This window comes from Salvia miltiorrhiza, chromosome 3 (genome assembly GCF_028751815.1).
Source record: "Salvia miltiorrhiza cultivar Shanhuang (shh) chromosome 3, IMPLAD_Smil_shh, whole genome shotgun sequence".
Taxonomy (NCBI): domain Eukaryota; kingdom Viridiplantae; phylum Streptophyta; class Magnoliopsida; order Lamiales; family Lamiaceae; genus Salvia; species Salvia miltiorrhiza.
In genome coordinates, this window is record NC_080389.1 from 52,957,168 (window position 1) to 52,977,585 (window position 20,418).

At 36.7% G+C, this 20,418-nt stretch overlaps 2 protein-coding genes and 1 long non-coding RNA gene across 10 annotated transcripts; all 3 read left to right on the forward strand.

Moving 5' to 3' along the window:
- The first annotated feature begins 671 nt into the window (after nucleotides 1-671).
- LOC131014345 (uncharacterized) lies at nucleotides 672-4,203 on the forward strand. Its single transcript, XR_009098182.1, has 2 exons — nucleotides 672-1,201; nucleotides 3,854-4,203. It is a non-coding gene; the product is annotated as an uncharacterized LOC131014345 (long non-coding RNA).
- Nucleotides 4,204-5,930: 1,727 nt separating this feature from the next.
- Nucleotides 5,931-10,975, forward strand: LOC131014344 (uncharacterized). 8 transcript variants are annotated; one of them, XR_009098181.1, is made up of 4 exons: nucleotides 5,931-6,250; nucleotides 6,372-8,504; nucleotides 9,564-9,682; nucleotides 9,832-10,389. XR_009098181.1 is itself a non-coding variant. In XM_057942279.1 (2 exons), exons 1-2 carry the CDS (start codon nucleotides 6,453-6,455, stop codon nucleotides 9,952-9,954), a joined length of 366 nt encoding a protein of 121 aa, XP_057798262.1. In that variant the 5' UTR covers nucleotides 5,938-6,452; the 3' UTR covers nucleotides 9,955-10,389. The 8 variants fall into 8 exon arrangements, 1 of the variants encoding a protein (XP_057798262.1); XR_009098178.1 differs by adding an exon at nucleotides 10,759-10,975 and having other exon boundaries at nucleotides 5,932-6,717; nucleotides 9,854-10,131; XR_009098177.1 differs by adding an exon at nucleotides 10,730-10,975 and having other exon boundaries at nucleotides 5,933-6,717; nucleotides 9,854-10,131.
- Nucleotides 10,976-13,807: 2,832 nt separating this feature from the next.
- LOC131014346 (phytochrome A) lies at nucleotides 13,808-19,549 on the forward strand. Its single transcript, XM_057942281.1, has 5 exons — nucleotides 13,808-14,252; nucleotides 14,770-16,813; nucleotides 17,984-18,800; nucleotides 18,871-19,161; nucleotides 19,236-19,549. Exons 2-5 carry the CDS (start codon nucleotides 14,776-14,778, stop codon nucleotides 19,444-19,446), a joined length of 3,357 nt encoding a protein of 1,118 aa, XP_057798264.1. The 5' UTR covers nucleotides 13,808-14,252; nucleotides 14,770-14,775; the 3' UTR covers nucleotides 19,447-19,549.
- The last annotated feature ends 869 nt before the right edge of the window (nucleotides 19,550-20,418 follow it).

Sequence of the window (20,418 nt, forward strand, 5' to 3'; positions counted from 1 at the left end):
TTCTTTCGTCCTATAAGTATGTGCACTTCCTTATTTTGGATCGTATGTATTTATTATTTTTGAACACTATACCACCACCAACTTCTTATTTCTTGTTCATACTTTACAATAAAATGACCCACTTTTTTTACTCTCAATATATCTAATATTAATTAAAACATGTGCCACCAATAATAATGCACATTCTTATGGGACAGATCAAGTATCATTTTTTGTCATAATTTGAAAGAAGTTTATATAGAGAGGGCCTTTTATCTAATATCAAAAATAAATAAAATCTATATAGTTTAAATTATAAAATATTCATTAAAAAATTAAAATACATAAAAATGTTGTAGATATATCAATATTATAAGAATTCACACTTTTTGCAGCAGTCATCCATAAAATATTACAATTGAACCCTGTTTTCTTCAAAAAGTGGACAGATTTAGATCCCAATATTCCCCACCTTGACTTATTATAGCTGTTAACATTCAATCCAATCTCTGTCAAATACAGAATTAGGGTGCATCTCTGTCTTGTTATCCATCAAAAACTGAATTGATTAATTTTGTTTTTTTGAATTTTTAATACAAATATCAATCATTGCACATGTCTAAGATATTCGTTCATCCTCCAATCATATCCAAGGGATCAAATAAATATCTTAATACAAGAAAAGAGAAATCGAGTTAAAGAAAGAAGGAAAAAAACTTTAGTACTTGACTATATTCATCTCCACAGCTCTTCAAGAATAAGAAGGGTATATATAATATGATGTTAGCCATGTGTTGGAGGAATAAAAATCTGGCACATTTCATTTTCACCCTCTTTTCTTTTGTTTTCACTCACTAATTAGAATGTGTTTGAAAACAACAAGTCCCACTATAAATGAGCTACTTCCTTTGATGATATTCTTGTTTCCTTCAAAGTAAAAAGAGATGGATTTTTGGAGAGGTGGATATGAGAAGCTTGAGAAGAGAAGGAGGCCAATTGCAATTAGTAGAAGAGGAAAAGGGGTGAAGCTAAGGCGATGTACAAGGAAGCTCATGTCTATGCTGTCGACAAAGATTGGTAGGAAATATGTGAATTTTGTGAAAAGAATGAAGATGGAGGAAGCATCTCCTGCTATTGTCTTCTCCTTCCACTGGGGTCTTCCAGTCCTTTCCCACACCAACAAAATTTCCTTCTCCACTTTACTCACATAATTAACATTCTTGTAAGTTTCTATCATTCTTGTAACTTTCTTCTACTTAATTAGTGCTTTGCAAGCTCATCATATGATTTACTACTATACTTTTATTTAATTCATATACATAAGTTCACATTCATTGGGGACGATTATCGAGATAACGAGTAGACAATCTTCCAAGTATGGTTTAATTACAAGTCTTCCAAGAAAAGGAAAAGAATTGAAGTATAAAAATGGATCGAGATTAGAAACTAATTAATACTACCAAGGATCAACTAAATGAAAATGATAACTTGGGAATTACTACTCATCGAGTTTAGAGAAGAAATCCAGATGAATGAAATAGCAAAATGAAGTATATACAAACACAGCCTTTGAATTGAGAGAATATTGCTTCTCTTGAATATAAGACTTAAGGTAGGTAGGTAGGTAGGTTGATGGAAATTAATATCGAGGGAGGCCAGCAAGACCACCCTTCGTAGCGAATCCATTCATGAAGAGCACATAGGAATCCTTGAGCCTCCGCTTTGAGCCAAAAATATTCCCAATCTTCATCACTGAATCATTCTTCTTCTTCTTCTTCTTCCTCGACTCTGTCCGAAGCTTTATTATGGCCTCGTGAGCGTGACTAGTGTTGTCGTCCTCCTCCTTGATGGTCTCCAGCTTCATCTTCAGTATGTCCTCCACTTCCATTCTTGACTCCGTCCTCGTCACCTTCTTCTTCATTCTGCAAGGCATGCCCCACCGCATTCTTGCTGGCTCGACTCAAAAAAAGCTCGTTGCATCAGACTTGCATTTTCAACAAATTTATGCAGATCGATTGGGCTTATTTATAATGAGTAGACTTTTGGGATGAAACAGGATGTGTGTAGTAGTTGGAAAAGGTGAGTGTCAATAGACTAGTTCTAACTTTTTTTCTTTTTTGCTCTTTACAACTTGACTCGATCATTGCAAACTCTTTCTTGTTTAACTATTCAAAGCTTTATTAGTATTTATTATACACCTGACATCATCTAGGATTAGATTATAGATGCCACTTTGCTTTAACAATTTGGCTTGCTGCGAATTTTATGATTCCTTCAAAACTGCCTTCAGCTTATAATACTTCCATAATTCGAGTTATTGATTAATCATGCAATGACAAGAGGCACACTCCCATGCATCTACATCCATATTAATTAAATTTTGAATATATTTAATAAACTATAATTAAAATTAATAAATTATAATTGAGATTAATAAACCTAAAAAGGTTAATCAACCCTACTTAGATTAATTTATTACTCCTTTCGTCCCATGAATCTTGACACGTTTGGTTTCGGCACTGGAATTAAGGAACTATAGATTAGTGTTGTAAGGGCGTGTTTGATATTGGCTAATACACTGTATTAGCTAATTTAGTACAGATCAGTCTAGTGTTTGGTATTATTTAGTAATAATGCGGATGACCCGGTTTAATCCCACGATCCAGTATTATTAATCCAGATTTCTTAGGATTAATAATACCACCTCCCCCTAGCATTAACTTAAACTAGGATATTCTGTATTTAGCCATGATAGCAAACACCAACTCAGTATTAATAATCTGTCATTATCCACGCTAACAGAAACGATCACCTACCCACCGTGGGCATGCATAACATGCCCACTATGATGTGGCAATTGTTATTATAGTAAGATAATTTTAATTAGAGTGAGATTTATTAATTCTCTTTCTTAATTAAAATTGTCACATCAGTGGTGGGCATGTTATGCTTGCCCACGGTGGGTAGGTGATCGGTTCTGTCCACGCTAAATATCCTGGTTACAAATTATCCTACATAGAGCCGAGCCGAATAGCTGGATGACCTGGCGGCGGCGGCGCACTCGGAGAAGCAACGGCTGGAGGTGAGGCGGCGGCGTGGCTCGATCTGGTGTGGAGGTGAGGCGGCGGCGTAGAGGAAGGCTCACCGCTCTGGAACAGAGCACGTCTCGCCGGGAGGCTGGAGGCGCGGCTCGCTCTGGAATGGAGCGCGTCTTGCTGGGAGGCTCGAGGCGCGGCGGTAAGAGAGGGCGGCTCGTCGGTCTGGAATGGAGTGCGTCTCGCCAATCTGAAATGGGGCCTGGGGGTGGAGGGAGGCAAGTTTTGGTTTGGGGTGGGGGAGGGGAGGCGCCGCATAGAGTGAGAGAGAAGTGAGATGAAGATGATTATGAATTTAGGGTTAGGAAATTGGGGTGGGGAGGCGGGCGCAGCTTTAGGAAAGTAAAAAAAAATTATTATATAAATTTATCGATCGGTTCGGTTTTTGACCGATCAAATTCGGGAAAACCGAACCGACCGAAAAAACCGAGATTTTTGGAAAAAAATGGACCAAATCGACCGACCATAGCAAAAAAAATCGACCGAAAACCGATCGGTTCGGCTTATTTTTTTTCGGTTTTTTCGATCAGCTTGGTTTTTGCTCACCCCTATCTAGGTCTAGGCAGCATGTTCCGTCGTTACTTGTGTTATTTTTTTTAGTTAGTTTAATCGTATTTTTGTAAGGTTGTGTGATTCAGTTGGGATATTTGATTTTGATTTATCAAGTTAAAGCTTAGTTTAAATTGTGATGTTTTAATTTGAAAAGGATGATTTTGATATCAAAACGTTTGGAAGTTTGAAATGATTTATAAGCTTACGATGATGCAAATTTTGGATAGAAGCATAGTGAGCCGCGACGCACAACGAGCTGACTAAGGGCACAACTTGAAGTCAGAGACTCTTGTCAACCGTGACACACAGTGATCCAAGCTGACCAGTTGAATGCAAAAATAGGCAGAACGACGGTCAGCCACAGCGTACTCCCAACCGAGCTGACCGATACGGTTTTATCTTAAAATATAACGTGAATATACGCTTCAACAACAATTTTCAGGACATTATCTCAATTCTTTTCCAATTTTTTTTCTTTAAAACTTGTGAAAGTGTAGAAATACCTAGATTTGCATATTTTTCTTTATCAACATCATTGTGGAGAAGATTTCAAGTTTAATTCATAAGATTTTCATTATCTTCCTTTTAATTTCAATGTTTATTTCATGGATTTATTTTTTCTTACTTGGATTATTTTCTCGATGATGAACTAAATTCCTAATCTAGGGTTCGGGATATTTACTTTTTCTTGCAATGATTTATACTTATTCGATTAAATTGTTTCTGTTTAGATCAACAATTGACCATAAATAATTGATTTTGGTAGATAACGAATGAGATAAAAAGATGGTGGATGAAGATTGTTTACTTTCTCTTAGGATATTGATTTGGATATAGATGCTTATTGGATTTGCCATTTGATCTTAGTTAGTGAAGTTAGGTGGAATGGAATTTATCATTGCTCTTTTTCCTGCTACAATTACATTGCATTCATCGAATTCGTTGGTAATTCATACTCGTCCTATTATTTGATCTTGATTTTCTTAGTCTAGTTACTTCATGTTTATACTTCTATGCCTAGAAAGAGTGAGAGTGACGTCATCTCCAAACTATGTTTAGAATATTTAGGTTTAATTTTACTGTTTTATGTGCGTAGCACGATTAGTCGTCCTGTTTAGCCTTTCTTGTGAGACTACTTGAGTTAGCTTACTACACTAGGATGACTTCGTGCGATTACTTGTCAACTCAATAGGTGTTTTGAGTTGAGTCAGTAACAAACAAATACACGCATAAATAAGTAACATTTTAACATCGACTTACTTAATAATTAATATTCAACTTTTAGAGATATAAAAATGCAGACATTTTTGTTAAATAATTATCATTTTTCTAATTTGTACTCAAACGTTTTATGTTAAGTATTAGATTAAACACACAAAAAAGTCAAATAATGAGTAAAACTTTATAATATTGAATTCAAAATACATTTCACAAACTTTTGAGGAAAATAATTATTGTCAGGTCAGCCTATAGGGTTCGGGCTATTTTTGAGCCAACCTTATCGAATGTCAGGCTGTAATTTTATTAAAAAAAATAGCCCTAACCTTCTAGGATTATCGATCTAATCGAGTCGAGTCAGCCCACGAGTTTCAGGTTGAATTAACGTCCATAGCCTCAGGTGCAGATGTTCAGTATAACTCATATATTTTAATATGATAATTGTAAGTATTATTCCCTCAATTATTTTTATTATGAGATTATATAGAGTAATTTTTATTAAAAATAAAAAAGAGATAAAAATTTGGGAGACATACTAAAATTACAAAAAGAAATAAAAATTCGAGAAATAGAAGTATGTTACAGTGTCTAATATAACATTTATAAATATTTTATTTTAATATGTGATTGACATTCATAAATATTCCTATTAAAATATACTCCATGAGTGATCCGAACTATATCGACGTCAGCATTTGAGAATTTATGATTTTATTATTGTAAAATTGCTAGGTCCCTCAATACCATTTTCACACACTCGTGAGTTTTTTTTTTTTTTTTTTTTTTTTTGAGAGGACTCGCAAGTGAGTTTTACCCTGACACACTCGTAACTCGTAAGTGAAGTCTAGACATTTTAATATTGACAACTCTAGTTATATCGTATAATTAAATTGATATTACTAATAATAATTTTCAAAGTTGTTAGTCAATTGAATTATGACAAAATGGCATTATCCGCAGAACAAACAACTACACACCCCGACCACTATTAATCAATAATTAAGATAATTAATTAATAAAAAAGATGGTTAGTCATGCTAAATTAAATTAATGTTTCAAAGGATAAAGACGATATCTCTCAAATAATTATGAACCAAATGCTAAAACATCAACGCCTCTAATTAATTACTAAAATAAAAATATCAGATAGTGCAACCAACACAATCAAACTCCGATTTTTAATGCTTATTATGATTGCAAATCTGAATATCATTTTTACTAATTTATTTATTACCCAGGAAGCAAGATTTTATGATGACACGTGGCAGAATATCGGGTGTGCAGTGAAGGCTTTATACGTATTTCGTGTAATTAGCAAGAAAACCGACACGAATCGAAAGCAGCATCTGTCACGGAAGGTGTAATCCAATTCCAGACCAGACATCTCCGCCGTGAAACGATAACTCGTATTTCTCTCCCTTGTTTCTGTTTTAGTTTATATGATCACAATTCAACACAGAATTCTTGATACTAAATAGGGCCCTTAATTCTTTTGTACGTATTCGGAAAATTCTTTCACTCACATAGGTTTCAAGAATCATATGGTGCCGCCATGTCATTCTGGTGATTTCTTGATCGCCCAAGCATCGTTGGTTCGGTCGTCCATTGATGTCTGATAAAGATCGGACGGACGGCGGAGGAAGCGATGAAGAGGACAGAGAAGGGAGGGAGGGCAAGTGTAAGGGTTGTGGGAGAAAAAAGGGCAAAAGATTGCCCTTCTTTCGGCTGAGGAAGAGCAAGAAACTGCTTCACCAGAAACGGACGCAGAGTGGCATTTGTGTAAGTTCACGGGGTTGGGGCAGAAGGGCCAACGGCGGCGGTGGTGGATGGTGTTGCTTGTGCCTGCGCCAGCCCAAGACTCTCGATTCTTCCGGTGAGTCGCCTACCAGTGATCCTAACAGTTCGGAGTTTACTTTTGATGAGTTGAGAGCTCTTATTGAGAAAAATGACTTTTATTCCAAAGACTGTAATCCGCATTTTGATGCTCATGATATGTCAAAGCAGTTAACTGGGAAACCCCAATGATCAAAATTGCTTCTTTAGCTGCGTTACGAAATTGTTTCAGATATTGTCTCAATCTTTCCCGGTGGATGTTGTGAGGGTTAGTGGGTGTTTATTGCGTTAGAAACGCCCTGTTTTGTTATCAATTATTTCTTCACTCAATATTTTTAGTGAAATATTATTCGATGTCGATTGTGTACATTGGTGTGATGCCTTTGGCTTAATTCGGATACTCTTTATATAATGTGTATTGGATTCTTTGTTTGGTTTGGTTGCAAAAGACATCAGGAATGATGCAAGAGAAATGTATATGATGTTGAGTTCTTCAATCGTGGATTGAACCAATTTCAAAGGGATGTCTTGGATTGTTTCAAGGATTGATTCCACCATTATTCTATGATTGAATTATGCATGTTTAAACTCTTTATGAGTCATCTATAGCGCGTCCAAAATGTGTGCATTTCATTGTCTTTTATGAGTTTTTCATTGCCTCTGGCCTTTTGAATTCCCACTGAAACTGAATAATAAGATATTTAGTGGTGCTCATAATTCATGTGTGGGCATTTGTTATTCCATATGACAACAGAAAGCTTATTAAATACTATGGCCAAAGATTTCAAATTTTCTGATTCTGATTTGAAAGTCATGTGCACACGTTTCGGACTTCATGGAAGCTTGATACTCTAGAACTTTTAGGCGTGCGTGGACTGTTCTGCTTCGATTTATCCGATTCATTTTCAATGAGTAGTGTTTGAGTCATATCCTCTTTTTCATTGGCTATCATAAGAGATCACATAGTTCTGCATCTCTCAAATAATCTAGTTTCGAACTCTGACTTTTGGGTAAATTGGCTTAAATTTCCATCTATATTTTAGTGGTTTATGTTTCTTCAAGGGCATAAAGTTGGGTAGGTAGCTATTGCATGAGAAATTCAAACTTAGTATCTTGATTCTCTGTCGATTTTCACCTTCATCTACATGTTTGCAGTACTTAAGTTGTTATAGATTGATAAACATGAAGCTGCTGAAACTATCAGATGAATGCAACCGGTGTATGTCATACTTAAGAAGGTGAAGTAGGGGGGTACAAGTGTTGTAACAAGAAGAGTAATTAGTAACAAAAGTTTTTATTTTTTCTTTTAGCTATTTACTCTTAGGGTGTGTTCTCTTTGGTTGTAAATTTATCATTAGAAAATGAGGGATAAATAAAAAATTCTCTCTTTAAAACCTTCTTTTGTTCCCTCATTTTCTACAAAAGAGAATTTCACCTTTACTCATTCCTCCTTTTCACTCCAAAGGAGGGATAATATTATCCCTTTATTTTAAAGGGATAATATTATCCCTCCTTTGGAGTGAAAAGGAGGAATGAGTAAGGGTGAAATTCTATTTTGTAAGAAATGAGGGAAAAAGAAAGGTGGGATGTAGAAGGTGGTGTTTTTTTTTCATCCCTCATTTCATCATGATATATTTACAACCAAAGAGAACACACCCTTAGACTAACGTGGCTTATGGTTGTTACCTTCTGTCATCTTGTTTAGCCAGCTGCTTTAAACTTTCTCCTCTTGGTTATACTGCTTGTCTTTTTATATAGATGAAAGGACTATGGTATGACTTTTCTCTGATGTGATAAATTCATGGCTGTAATGCTTTGACTGCCAAGGTAATTAAGTACTGAAAATGTGAATTTCTATTCTAACTTATATTTTTACATCAAGTTAAAAGCTTTTGTCCAAAATTTTGGTTAGCATAACATTCTTTGTCTTTTCCTTTCTATAAAGATTGTATTATCCCTGTGTTGTGTTGTCTCTTGGAAATGAAAAGAAAAGCCTTGTTTACTTTGGGGTCTTATAATTTGGTGGATTGGTAATTTAGTGGATAGAGGGTAGGGATATGATAAAATTAATAAAAACATCTTTGAAAGAGATGAATAATTCATATTGCTTACATATTTCGCTTTTAATAACTCAAAAAAGTGAACATTGGAGAAAGTTGGATAATTTTTAGTGATCCACACTTATCCACCAAAGTAAACAAGGCCTTAGAGGATACAAGAGAACAATTAAAAGATGCCGAGGGGTTAGCATGCTAGGCCTCAAATCATAACAAGTTCAAACCAATTTATTATTTGATGGAGTTAGATACTGTGGTTGTATAACTTGTCCTTGTGTAATTCATCTCTTTTTTACAATATTGTTGTATCTTAGCCTATCTGGGAAAGCAAAAGGTGGAATGAAAAGAAGGAAAAACTCAGGATTTCTTGTTATAGCTACTAAATTATACCACAGCTACTTGTCAGGGGCAGTTTTCTCGCAGATTATGCATACGGGGATATGATTAATTTAAATGTTGTTCTTGGTCCATAGCATGAGTTGGTAGCTGAGTTGACAATAATTGTGTAGTCATGATTATAGCAGGTTATTAAAATCATGCAGTACTTATACATTCTATGTGATAGGCTATATGGTTTTTATGTATGGAAATTGTTTTAGGAGCTTCAGTGAGAACTACATGAACCTCCCCTTTTTCTAGTATGTTTTACTTTGAAATGTAACAAAGAATTAGATTATTTTAAAATATGCAAATTCTGATAGTAATAGTATCTCTTGTCAACATCATATTTCCCCTCATTTTCATGTCTCTCTGTAGTGCCCCCCCTCTGAGCCATATGACTACAGTTCTCATGCTTTTATGATTATTTGAAATTTCCACATGTGCACAGTTTAAAGACCATGAATGCATCACATGGTTTCTTATTGGTGTCTCTCCCTGGTGAAGAGGAGTCAAAAAAAGGAGAGTCCTTGCTTGGAAATCTACCTCCTCAATAACATATTTTTTGGGGTAATGGGAGTGTTTTTGTTTCTTCTTTCTTCTACAGAATGCTATATAGTTGTGGCATATATTATTTAAACATTGAGGCACAGGTTTTGCTGCTTTTGAAAAGTTTCATTTACAGTATCTAATCCTTCCTAATAGTTGAAGTCTCCCAGTTATTTTATGGCTCTCTATCAGGGAAGATAACGGAGATATCTATTGAGTCACCCTTCTCATGGAAATTATTTTATAGAGCTTCAAGTTTGATATGGTTCCGAAGCTCCATCAGTGCATCATAGTATGTCAACATGTCATGTAGGAAGGTGTTGCGCCAAGAGCCTGACAAAATGTGAGAATCGGAAGAATTTTTACTCAAGTTTGAGTGAATTTTCTCTAGAATCCAGTTTATTGGCTCAATCTTTCCACTAAAGTTTTTGAACAGAAGCGAGCAGCAAAGTATGTGATCTCTCATTAGGGTACATTCTCTACTTCTCTTTGATGGAAAAGGGTCACCTTTTTTTCACTCTCTTCTTTTCACATATTCTGTAGGGTGAATAATTTCCCCCGGGGAGAATGGTAAATTTTTCCGGGCAGCCCATTTTTACTCGTTTTCAGTCTAATTTGTGATAATATTTTCCCATGTTTTAGATAAATGTGGTATATGATAAATTTGCAAGCAACCCGAGCTCTTTCTTTATCCTATAATCTAAATCCAAACTGTTCATTATATCTAATATTCAAATCATATATCTGGCTTGTACATATCATGCAACTGGAGTTGCATAAAAAATTCTACAAAATCCAGTTTATCAATTCATGCATCTAGCTCACATTTGGATCATTTGGATCACTTGTCTGTGTGTGTGATGCAAGTGCTAGATTATCACATTTCATTTGAATCACCTTCTCTTCATAGCAAAACTTAATCTACTTGAAAGATTTTAAGATTCCGAAAGGTGAAGTTGAATTTTTACTATGACTGTAGATTTTTCCTATGATGCATAGCAAAACTTAATCTACTTCAAAGATTTTAAGATTCCGAAAGGTGAAGTTGAATTTTTACTATGACTGTAGATTTTTCCTATGATGCAACTGTTGTACAGTAGATAATACACATAATATACTGATGATGATGGTGGTGGTGGAGAGAGAGAGGGGCATGCACGAAGAGAGAAATGCTGTGTCTACATCCTCGGTGGCGGCTGAAGACCTCTATAAAGAAGAGGTGAGAGGAGGAAGGCAGGGTTTTGATGTTTTGACTCTTCTATACAAGACTTTTAGCTCATCATCTTGAATAAAGTTTTGAGATCTTTACATATATTCCAACATCTAATCAAAACTTATATCCCAACATCCATGTTTGTCAATCCTATCAACTAAGAAACATGTCATGGTAAAATCAAGTCTATCATCGACATATTTGCCTATAATAAATTATAAAATGAAATTCACTATAATTAAATTATAAGCCTTGATTTTAAAAAAATAAAAGGTCAAGAAAGCGGAAATTTTATTTGAATTTTTTATGTCGGCTACGCTTATATATAATTAATAGTAACATCGAAAATAAATTCATGTTTATATGTTGTCTTTCTTTAATTTAGCTTATGAATTAGTCATATCAACATATTCTTGCCATATTACCTAATTATGGTCAAACAAGTAATTTGATCATGAATTTAATTAATTGAAGAATATATGATCAGTAACTTGACAATTTTAAAAGAATTGACCAAAACCCAAAAAAGTTGGAAAGATTTGGCTTTTATCTTTAGCAAGTTGGAAATAATTAAGTAGGTTGGGTTGTGTATATTTTTCCTTGGAAGCTACCTACCCTGGACATGAAAATATTAAATATTTACCATGCAACAAGTTGGAAAAAAGATGAGGAATGAAATGGGATCCAAAGTTTGAAGTTATAATTGAGTCAAAACAAAAGTGTTATGGGCAAAGGGGGTAAAATGTGGACCAGATTCTATCTCTAGTAAAATTACTTTGGATTATTTTAGTATATTTGATAATAAAAAATGGTATAAAATACAAGTTGGAGGTGTGACACCACGCGGGTTCCATGTGACCTTCCATAACTTTTTTGGACTTAGTTGAGGCATGGACAAATATACCTATTTTATTCTCTTATTATTCCTTTAAATTAATTAATGTCATTAATTCACTGTGCCATTGAAAGGAGAGAGTAAAAAAACATGTCACAAGCTGATAAATTAATTATGGGCACTATTGAAAAATTGGCTTCTATTTGTTTTTCCTGATCGACTTCAACTCCGAGTTAATATGAGTATTTTCAAATAACTCTACCTAAACTTTAGACTATATTAATTTGACAAAATAGAAAACCCCCATCTTGTCTAATGTTATTGTTCAATTTAGACTTCAAGGTTTTAAACTGTTCAAATCGCGTTTGACTAGTAACTAATAATTGTTAAGATATTAAAGTGTTGTTGCTTGTTAGTTTTAATTCTTGATTTTATTAATTTAGGTATTTGATTTAAGAATCCACTTCGTTTAAAGCATTTAAAGAAAAAGAAAATTTATTAACTCACTATTTTTTTGTACGTAGTAAATATTTATATAAAGTTACGTCTAACCTTACATGCATGCATCCAACATTATAACAATAAATGTTGATTACTCGAAAAGAAAAACAATAAATGTTAATGATTTTAAGTTGCGACGATCTTTTTCAGTAGTGCAAATTAAGAGACTCCTCTCTTAGGCAATAGAATCATAGATGTTAGGTTTTTGGGAGTGGATAATGTTGTCTGTCCCCTCAAATACGATGGCTTTTTCAATATTTTAAGCTTTCATATCTAAACCTATCTTCAAATTGAGTACATCCACTACGCTATTAAGAGAAGCATGTTTCTATCTTGAAATCAACGAATTTGTTTCTGTAAATTGTCATTTGGTTAAAAAATATAACTCCAATTTAAATAAATATTTGCTCCAGTTTGGTTTATATTATACTAACTTCCTTTATATTTTATTACTATGACATTGTACATCACTTCTTACCAAACTAAAGTAATACAATTGTCCTTTTGGAGATGATTTACTGGTAAAGTGAGTGATTTTTTATGTTGGGAATTTTAGGTTCAGACCACATTATTAGTGCTTTTATAAGTCTCCATATACCTAATTTTTCAAGTGCAACTTTTTCATCTCAATATGATTTACAAGTGTTCCAACATGATTTGCAGGCTATTTCTAAATGTTGTATACTTGTCGTCATGTATGATTTGTAGACTATTGTATAAGAACATGAATTTATTCAATGCACATCGAAAATAACAGTATCATATCGAAATTTGATTCATCGCAAAAGTAAATACTAGTACATGATACTTATTAAACCTTTTGCATCACCTTTTTATTTATTTATAATTAATTAATTAAAATATTTGTTAGCTAATTTAATTAATAAACTATAACTAAAAATTAATAACATATGGTTTATAAGAGCATCCGCAATGGGGTTCCTTGATAGCCTACTTGATAGTAGTTGTGTTATTGAGTAGGTAATGCTGCATTGAGGTTCCTTGATAGCCTACTTGATTTTTTTAGTTTTTAAAGAGGAGAGAGAAATTTTTAAAGAGGAGAAGAGAATTAAAAAAAAAAAAAAAAAGAAATTGCACTCGGGCATACTCGATAACTCGAGTAGCACTCGAGTAGGACTCACTTGCAACGCCTACTCGAGTGCAATACTCGAGTTCGAGTAAGGCATCGAGTACCCCCGTTGCCAATGCTCTAAATAATTTATAGATTCTATAAGTGGGATGTGCAGTGAATTTGGATGCACGCAAATTTTTAGCATAGATTGTGTACAATTTTTTTGTTTTGTTTCTTGGTGAGTTATCAACTTAACCGACTCATGTGCAATCCGTATCTCATTAATTAAAAGCTGAACATTAATTTCCATCAACTATATTAGTTTTATGGAGAATATTACCTCTTTGAATACTTTAATATAGAAGAATATGAGTTGAGAAATTAAATAACCCAAGGAGGAGTTCACTGATTTTCAGGTGCGGCCCAACTGTCAAATGTTATTTCTGGAAATATAACTGCCCTGTCTCGCTCATCCACGCTTACAGCTATATAAAAAATTGTATAATATGCGTATTTATAGAAATAGGTGATTTGGCTGTACAATCATACAAATTCACGTGGTATGGGGACTGGGAGCTAGTCTTTGCTACTGCTTCAACTTTGGTAAATGCAATTCGCGTTTCATGAATATAATATGCGCGATATAATATTTGTTTATTAGAAATGGTGGGTTCTCTGTTCTGCGCTAGGGGGCATGAATTGAGGGGGTTAGGGGTGGGGTGGGTGGCTGGTGGCCCCTATTTTTTGGCTTTGGAAGCAGCAGAGAATGGCGGTGAAGTGATCAAGACTTTGGGAGGAGCGATGAGCTAGATATTGGAGCTGTGGTTATACCCATGGTGGAATTTGAATTGATTTGCTTAAAACTATAAGTCTAGTCGATTTTTCAGCTCTTCAAGTAGTTGCGCCCTTGGCTAATTCAGCATAATCACTCACATCTTGATTCTCTACTTTTCGTCGGTTGGAATAACGGGTCAGTGTTTCTTGATTGTCTTCTGTTAATTTTAGACTTATTGCTGCTAAAGTTCAAAGGTTTCTGGATTTTTAACTTGTTTTTTGCTTTCTGAAATAGACGGTTGCTTCCTTTATGTTCAGCATGCAGGTTGATTGATTGTCTTTTACTGTAAAATTTCTTATTTACCAACTTGAGATACACATATGCTAAATTGAAATTAGATAGGTTAATATGTGTATTTCTGCAATGAATCGATTGGTATACGTTCTAAATCGGAATCATTTTGTGATGTTGGTAGTGTATAGTATAAATTCTTGAATTTGCTATAGTACTGTTAGTGGCTCTGGGTCATCGATGTCTGAAGTTAATTGGAAAAGACACTGTTATATGTACTTATAGGGTCTATACACTGTTGAAGTTCGAATCTAAAGTGGGGGCTTGCTGGAAATAACATATTAAATTACGAAAATACTTAGTTGTTATCAGTCAGTTTTTCTTGTTGTTTTTGAAATCTGTTGTTTGCTTTTCCTATCAGATAAATATGTCTTCACAACGTGGCCAGTCTTCGACAAACTCTGCCCGATCGAGGCATAGTGCTCGGGTAATTGCACAGACATCCGTGGATGCAAAGCTCCATGCTGATTTTGAAGAATCAGGCAGTTCATTTGATTATTCGAGCTCTGTGCGTGTTATGAATGCGGAGGAGAGGCCCAGGTCTGATAAGGTTACGACGGCCTACCTTCATCAGATACAGAAGGGGAAGCAGATACAGCCATTTGGGTGTCTGTTGGCCCTTGATGAAAAAACATTCCGAGTGGTAGCCTATAGCGAAAATGCTCCTGAAATGCTTACGACGGTGAGTCATGCTGTTCCATGCGTAGGTGACCACCCTGTTCTTGGCATTGGATCTGATATCAGGACTGTTTTTACTGCTCCTAGCGCTGCAGCATTACAGAAGGCTTTAGGTTTTGGTGAGGTTTCTCTTTTAAACCCGATTTTGGTTCACTGCAAGACTTCTGGGAAGCCGTTCTATGCTATAATCCATAGAGTCACAAGTAGCTTAATCATTGATTTTGAGCCTGTGAAGCCTCATGAGGTCCCTATGACTGCTGCGGGGGCGTTGCAGTCGTATAAACTGGCTGCCAAAGCTATTACACGCTTGCAGTCTTTGCCTAGTGGGAGCATAGAACGACTCTGTGATACCATGGCGCAGGAAGTCTTTGAACTCACTGGTTATGACAGGGTGATGATCTATAAGTTTCATGAAGATGATCATGGTGAGGTGTTTGCGGAGATCAGGAAGCCTGGCCTCGAGCCTTATGTGGGCTTACATTATCCAGCTACGGATATACCTCAAGCTGCTCGGTTTTTGTTCATGAAGAACAAGGTTCGGATGATCTGTGATTGTCGAGCAAATCATGTGAAGGTGGTTCAAGATGCGAACCTCCCCCTTGATCTGACACTGTGTGGCTCGACGCTCAGAGCCCCTCACAGTTGCCATTTGCAATACATGGAGAACATGAATTCAATAGCGTCTTTGGTTATGTCGATTGTAGTCAACGAGGGTGATGAAGAGGGCTCTGATTCTACACATCCGGAGAAGAGGAAAAGGCTTTGGGGACTGGTGGTTTGCCATCACACGAGCCCCAGATTCGTCCCCTTCCCTCTCCGGTATGCTTGTGAGTTTCTTACTCAGGTGTTTGCAATTCATGTTAACAAGGAGCTGGAGCTCGAAAGTCAGATGCTGGAGAAGAACATACTACGAACTCAGACGCTCTTGTGTGATATGTTGTTGCGTGATGCACCGTTAGGCATTGTGTCGCAGAGCCCCAATGTGATGGATCTTGTCAAATGCAATGGTGCTGCTCTGCTGTACAAGAACAAGAAATATAGGCTGGGGTTGACGCCAAACGACTTTCAGATTCAGGATATAGTTTCGTGGCTAGATGAGTATCACAGGGACTCGACCGGCTTGAGTACAGACAGCTTGTACGATGCTGCTTTTCCAGGTGCTCTGGCCCTAGGTGATGCAGTCTGTGGAATGGCAGCTGTTAAGATTACTGATAAGGACTGGCTTTTCTGGTTTAGATCACACACTGCAGCTGAGATTCGTTGGGGGGGTGCAAAGCACGAACCAGATGACAAGGATGATGCTAGGAAGATGCATCCAAGGTCATCTTTCAAGGCATTTCTTGAAGTTGTCAAGACAAGGAGTCTACCATGGAAGGATTATGAGATGGATGCAATCCACTCTTTGCAGCTTATCCTAAGAAACTCATTCAAAGAGGCTGATAACACGGATTTAGACACCAAGGCTATTCATACCAAGCTTAATGACCTTCAAATCGAGGGGATACAGGAGCTTGAAGCAGTGACCTCTGAGATGGTCCGTCTCATTGAAACTGCCTCTGTACCTATATTGGCCGTTGATGTGGGTGGTATGGTGAATGGCTGGAATACCAAGATTGCTGATTTAACCGGTCTTCCCGTTGACATAGCAATTGGCCAGCATTTTCTTTCGCTCGTTGAAGATTCTTCGGCTGATACAGTGAGTTCAATGCTGAAATTGGCGCTTAAAGGTACATCTCAACCACGTTTTGTTGAAGATAGTATGTGTTGCATTTGCATGATGCATGTCTATTACAAGATATAGTTGTCACCTTTCTTACTAACTAAATGGTAGGGGTGAGCATCGGTTCGGTTCGGTGCAAAACCGAACCAAAAACTCAAAACCGAAAACCGAACCGACGGTGAAAATTGAAACCGAACCGAACCAATAGGGGGCCCGGAACCGAACCGAAACCGAACCGGTAAAACCGTCGGTTTCGGTTCGGTTCACCGAACCGAAATGTGTGCAGTTTTTTTTTTTGCTTTTTTTCGAAATTACCTATTAAAAATGGTAAAAAATGCACAAACATAACGATGAGGGTAGGCCGCAGGCCGAGCCGGAAGGGGAGTCTAGCTGTTGGCGACGCGGAGGAGTGGCGGACGGCAGGCTGCAGCGGAAGAGAACGGCAGCGCCGCAACGGGCAGTCAGCAGTCGCGCCTGGGAAGGGAGCTGTCACACTCGGACTCGCCTGGGCAGGGGGCTGTCGGACTCGCGCCTGGGCAGGGGATGAGGACGGCAGTCGGCAGCGGGCCTCACGCCTACACACGCGCCGACGATCGCCGGAGACGGAGGGCAGAGCCGCAGATCTGGGAGGAGCGGTCACAGATTGTAGAATGGGAGGGAGGGAGCGGCGCTCAACTGCTCAAGAATGGGAGAAGACGAGTTGACTTAGGGTTTCTTAGGTTAAAACTTAAAACTAACATTAAATATATTATGAAATATAAATATTTAATAAAATATTAATATTAGTCGGTTCGGTTCGGTGCAAAACCGAACCAAAACTTCAGAACCGAAACCGAACCGAATTTTTTCGGTTTTTGAATTTTGGAACCGAACCGAACCGATCACCAATAGAATTGGCACCGAACCGCACCAATACGGTTCGGTTCGGTTCGGTTTTGACTATCGGTTCGGTTTCTGCTCACCCCTACTAAATGGTACGTGCAACCCAAGTATAAGTTATACATTTATATAGTGATGGATAAATTTTATCACTATTTTGAAGAATCTCAGATACCTTACAATTCTTATCTTATTAAGTTACAAACTACCCTTATAAATTGAAAAAGTAAGTGTATTATGGGTAATACACAGTTTTACAATAGTAATAGATTCATTAACCATTTTTGATATTGTTCAGGTGAAGAAGAGCGAAATGTGCAATTCGAGATAAAAACGCATGGAGAAAGAAGTGAGGCGGGTCCAATCAGCTTAGTTGTAAATGCTTGTGCAAGCAGGGATGTTAAGGACAACGTGGTGGGAGTGTGTTTTATCGCTCAGGACATAACAGCCCAGAAGAGTATGATGGACAAGTTCACAAGAATCGAAGGAGATTACAAAGCTATCATTCAAAATCCTAACCCCTTGATCCCACCTATATTTGGGACAGACGAGTTTGGGTGGTGTTCGGAGTGGAATGCTGCTATGACTAAAGTATCTGGATGGAGTAGGGACGACGTGATCAATAAAATGGTCCTGGGTGAGGTGTTTGGGATGAATAGAGCTTGCTGCCGTCTCAAGAATCAAGAGGCTTATGTGAACCTTGGCATTGTGCTGAACAACGCGGTGACTGGCCAAGATAATGAAAAATTACCAATTGGGTTTTTCGCAAGGAGTGGAAAGTATGTAGAATGCCTACTGTGTGTTAGCAAGAAGCTGGATGCAGAGGGTGCGGTGACTGGAGTGTTCTGTTTCTTACAGCTGGCTAGTCAAGAGCTGCAGCAAGCGCTCCATGTTCAACGACTATCAGAGCAAACCGCATTGAAAAGACTCAAAGTTTTGTCTTACATCAGAAAGGAGATTAGGAATCCTCTGTCTGGGATTATATTTTCGAGGAAGATGATGGAAGGAACTAGTCTGGATGGCGAACAGAAAAACCTTTTGCGTACTAGTCTTCACTGCCAGCTCCAGCTGAGCAAAATTCTGGATGACACAGATCTTGACCATATAATCGAGGGGTACGTGCACATAACATAGTGCGATAAAGTTTGATGGATTGCACATAATTTGGTTGGTGAAATTTTGCAGGTACTTGGATCTGGAAATGGTGGAGTTTAAGCTGCACGAGGTGTTGATCGCTGCAATTAGTCAAGTGATGATAAAGAGCAACGGGAAGGGTATCATGATAGTCGATGACTTGGCTCCTAACCTCTCTTCTGAGACGCTATATGGCGACAGTGTGAGACTTCAGCAGATCCTAGCTGCCTTTCTTCTCATTTCAGTTACTTACACGCCAAGCGGGGGCCAACTCGGCATTGCTGCCTCCTTGACTAAAGATTCTATAGGGAAGACCATTCAGCTTGGCCATTTGGAGTTCAGGTACATTACTAAATCTACCATCACTCTGTTTCATTAACACTTGGAACTCATGAATCTTGAAATGGAATGTGTAGGATAACACAGAGTGGCGGAGGAGTGGCCCAACAAGTGTTGAGCCAAATGTTTGGGGACGACGCAGCAGAGGCATCGGACGAGGGCATCAGCCTCTTCATCAGCAGAAAACTAGTGAAGCTAATGAATGGCGACGTTCAGTATCTGAGGGAGGCCGGAAAGTCCACCTTCATAATCTCCCTCGAGCTTGCTATTTCTAGTAACTCACCATGATCCATCTCTTTGCTTTCTGTTTCAAAAACCTTGTCACTTTGTATAAGCTTTCTTGTTTTTAGCTTGTGCTTCCTTGTTAATTAAATCTAACTTTTTCTTGTTACTCTCCTTCTCTGTGTAAAATTTTTTTATTGTGATTTTCTTTCTAATGAAAATGGGTGATGGGGATGATAATAGAAGAGGCAATTATAGAACTAGTCATTTTGCTACTTTAAAGATAAGTTTTGATTATAATTATTATAAAAAAAATTACAAAAGTTGTCACCTTTTTTTTTTTTGAGACGACAAAAAATATAGTCCCGTTTAAACACACAAATTCATTTTTTTAAAAGAGGAAAAAAGTCATTTAACATAAATCGTGAGCAGCGTTGTTGGTGAAAATTAATGCGATTTGTTTTATTCGTGTAACATTAATTCTGATATGCTATATGAATACACAAACACATGTTTCACACATTTTTCTTATTTGCATGCACAATGGTGTTTTGATAATAAATAGTGGCTAAATTTAAAATTCTATTATAGTTATGGCTTCTTTTTATCTTTATTATTGACAAAATGACCATTTTTAAATTGCCTCGTAATAGAATGTGTAACATATAAACCTGAGCAATCTCATGACTCGGTTTTAGAACCCAAGATTAGTTTCCTAGATAATAATAATAATAATACATACGATTAATTATTTTTATTCATCATTAGGACTTCTTCAACTATATATATCACTTTTAATTACATATAAATAAACAAGTTATTTCAAATTGTAAAAATTATCAAGAACGTTTAAATATTTCAAAGTTGATGAATCCATAGTTTATGTTATTTTTATTTGTCTAAGTTAATTCTAAATAGTAATTAAACGTGTTGATTATAATACAAGTCAGCTCGAATGTATTGGAAAAACACACTTCATATCAAAATTTTCGGCATGAACTTCGGGGAAAATCACACAATAGTAGGAAATTTCATCCG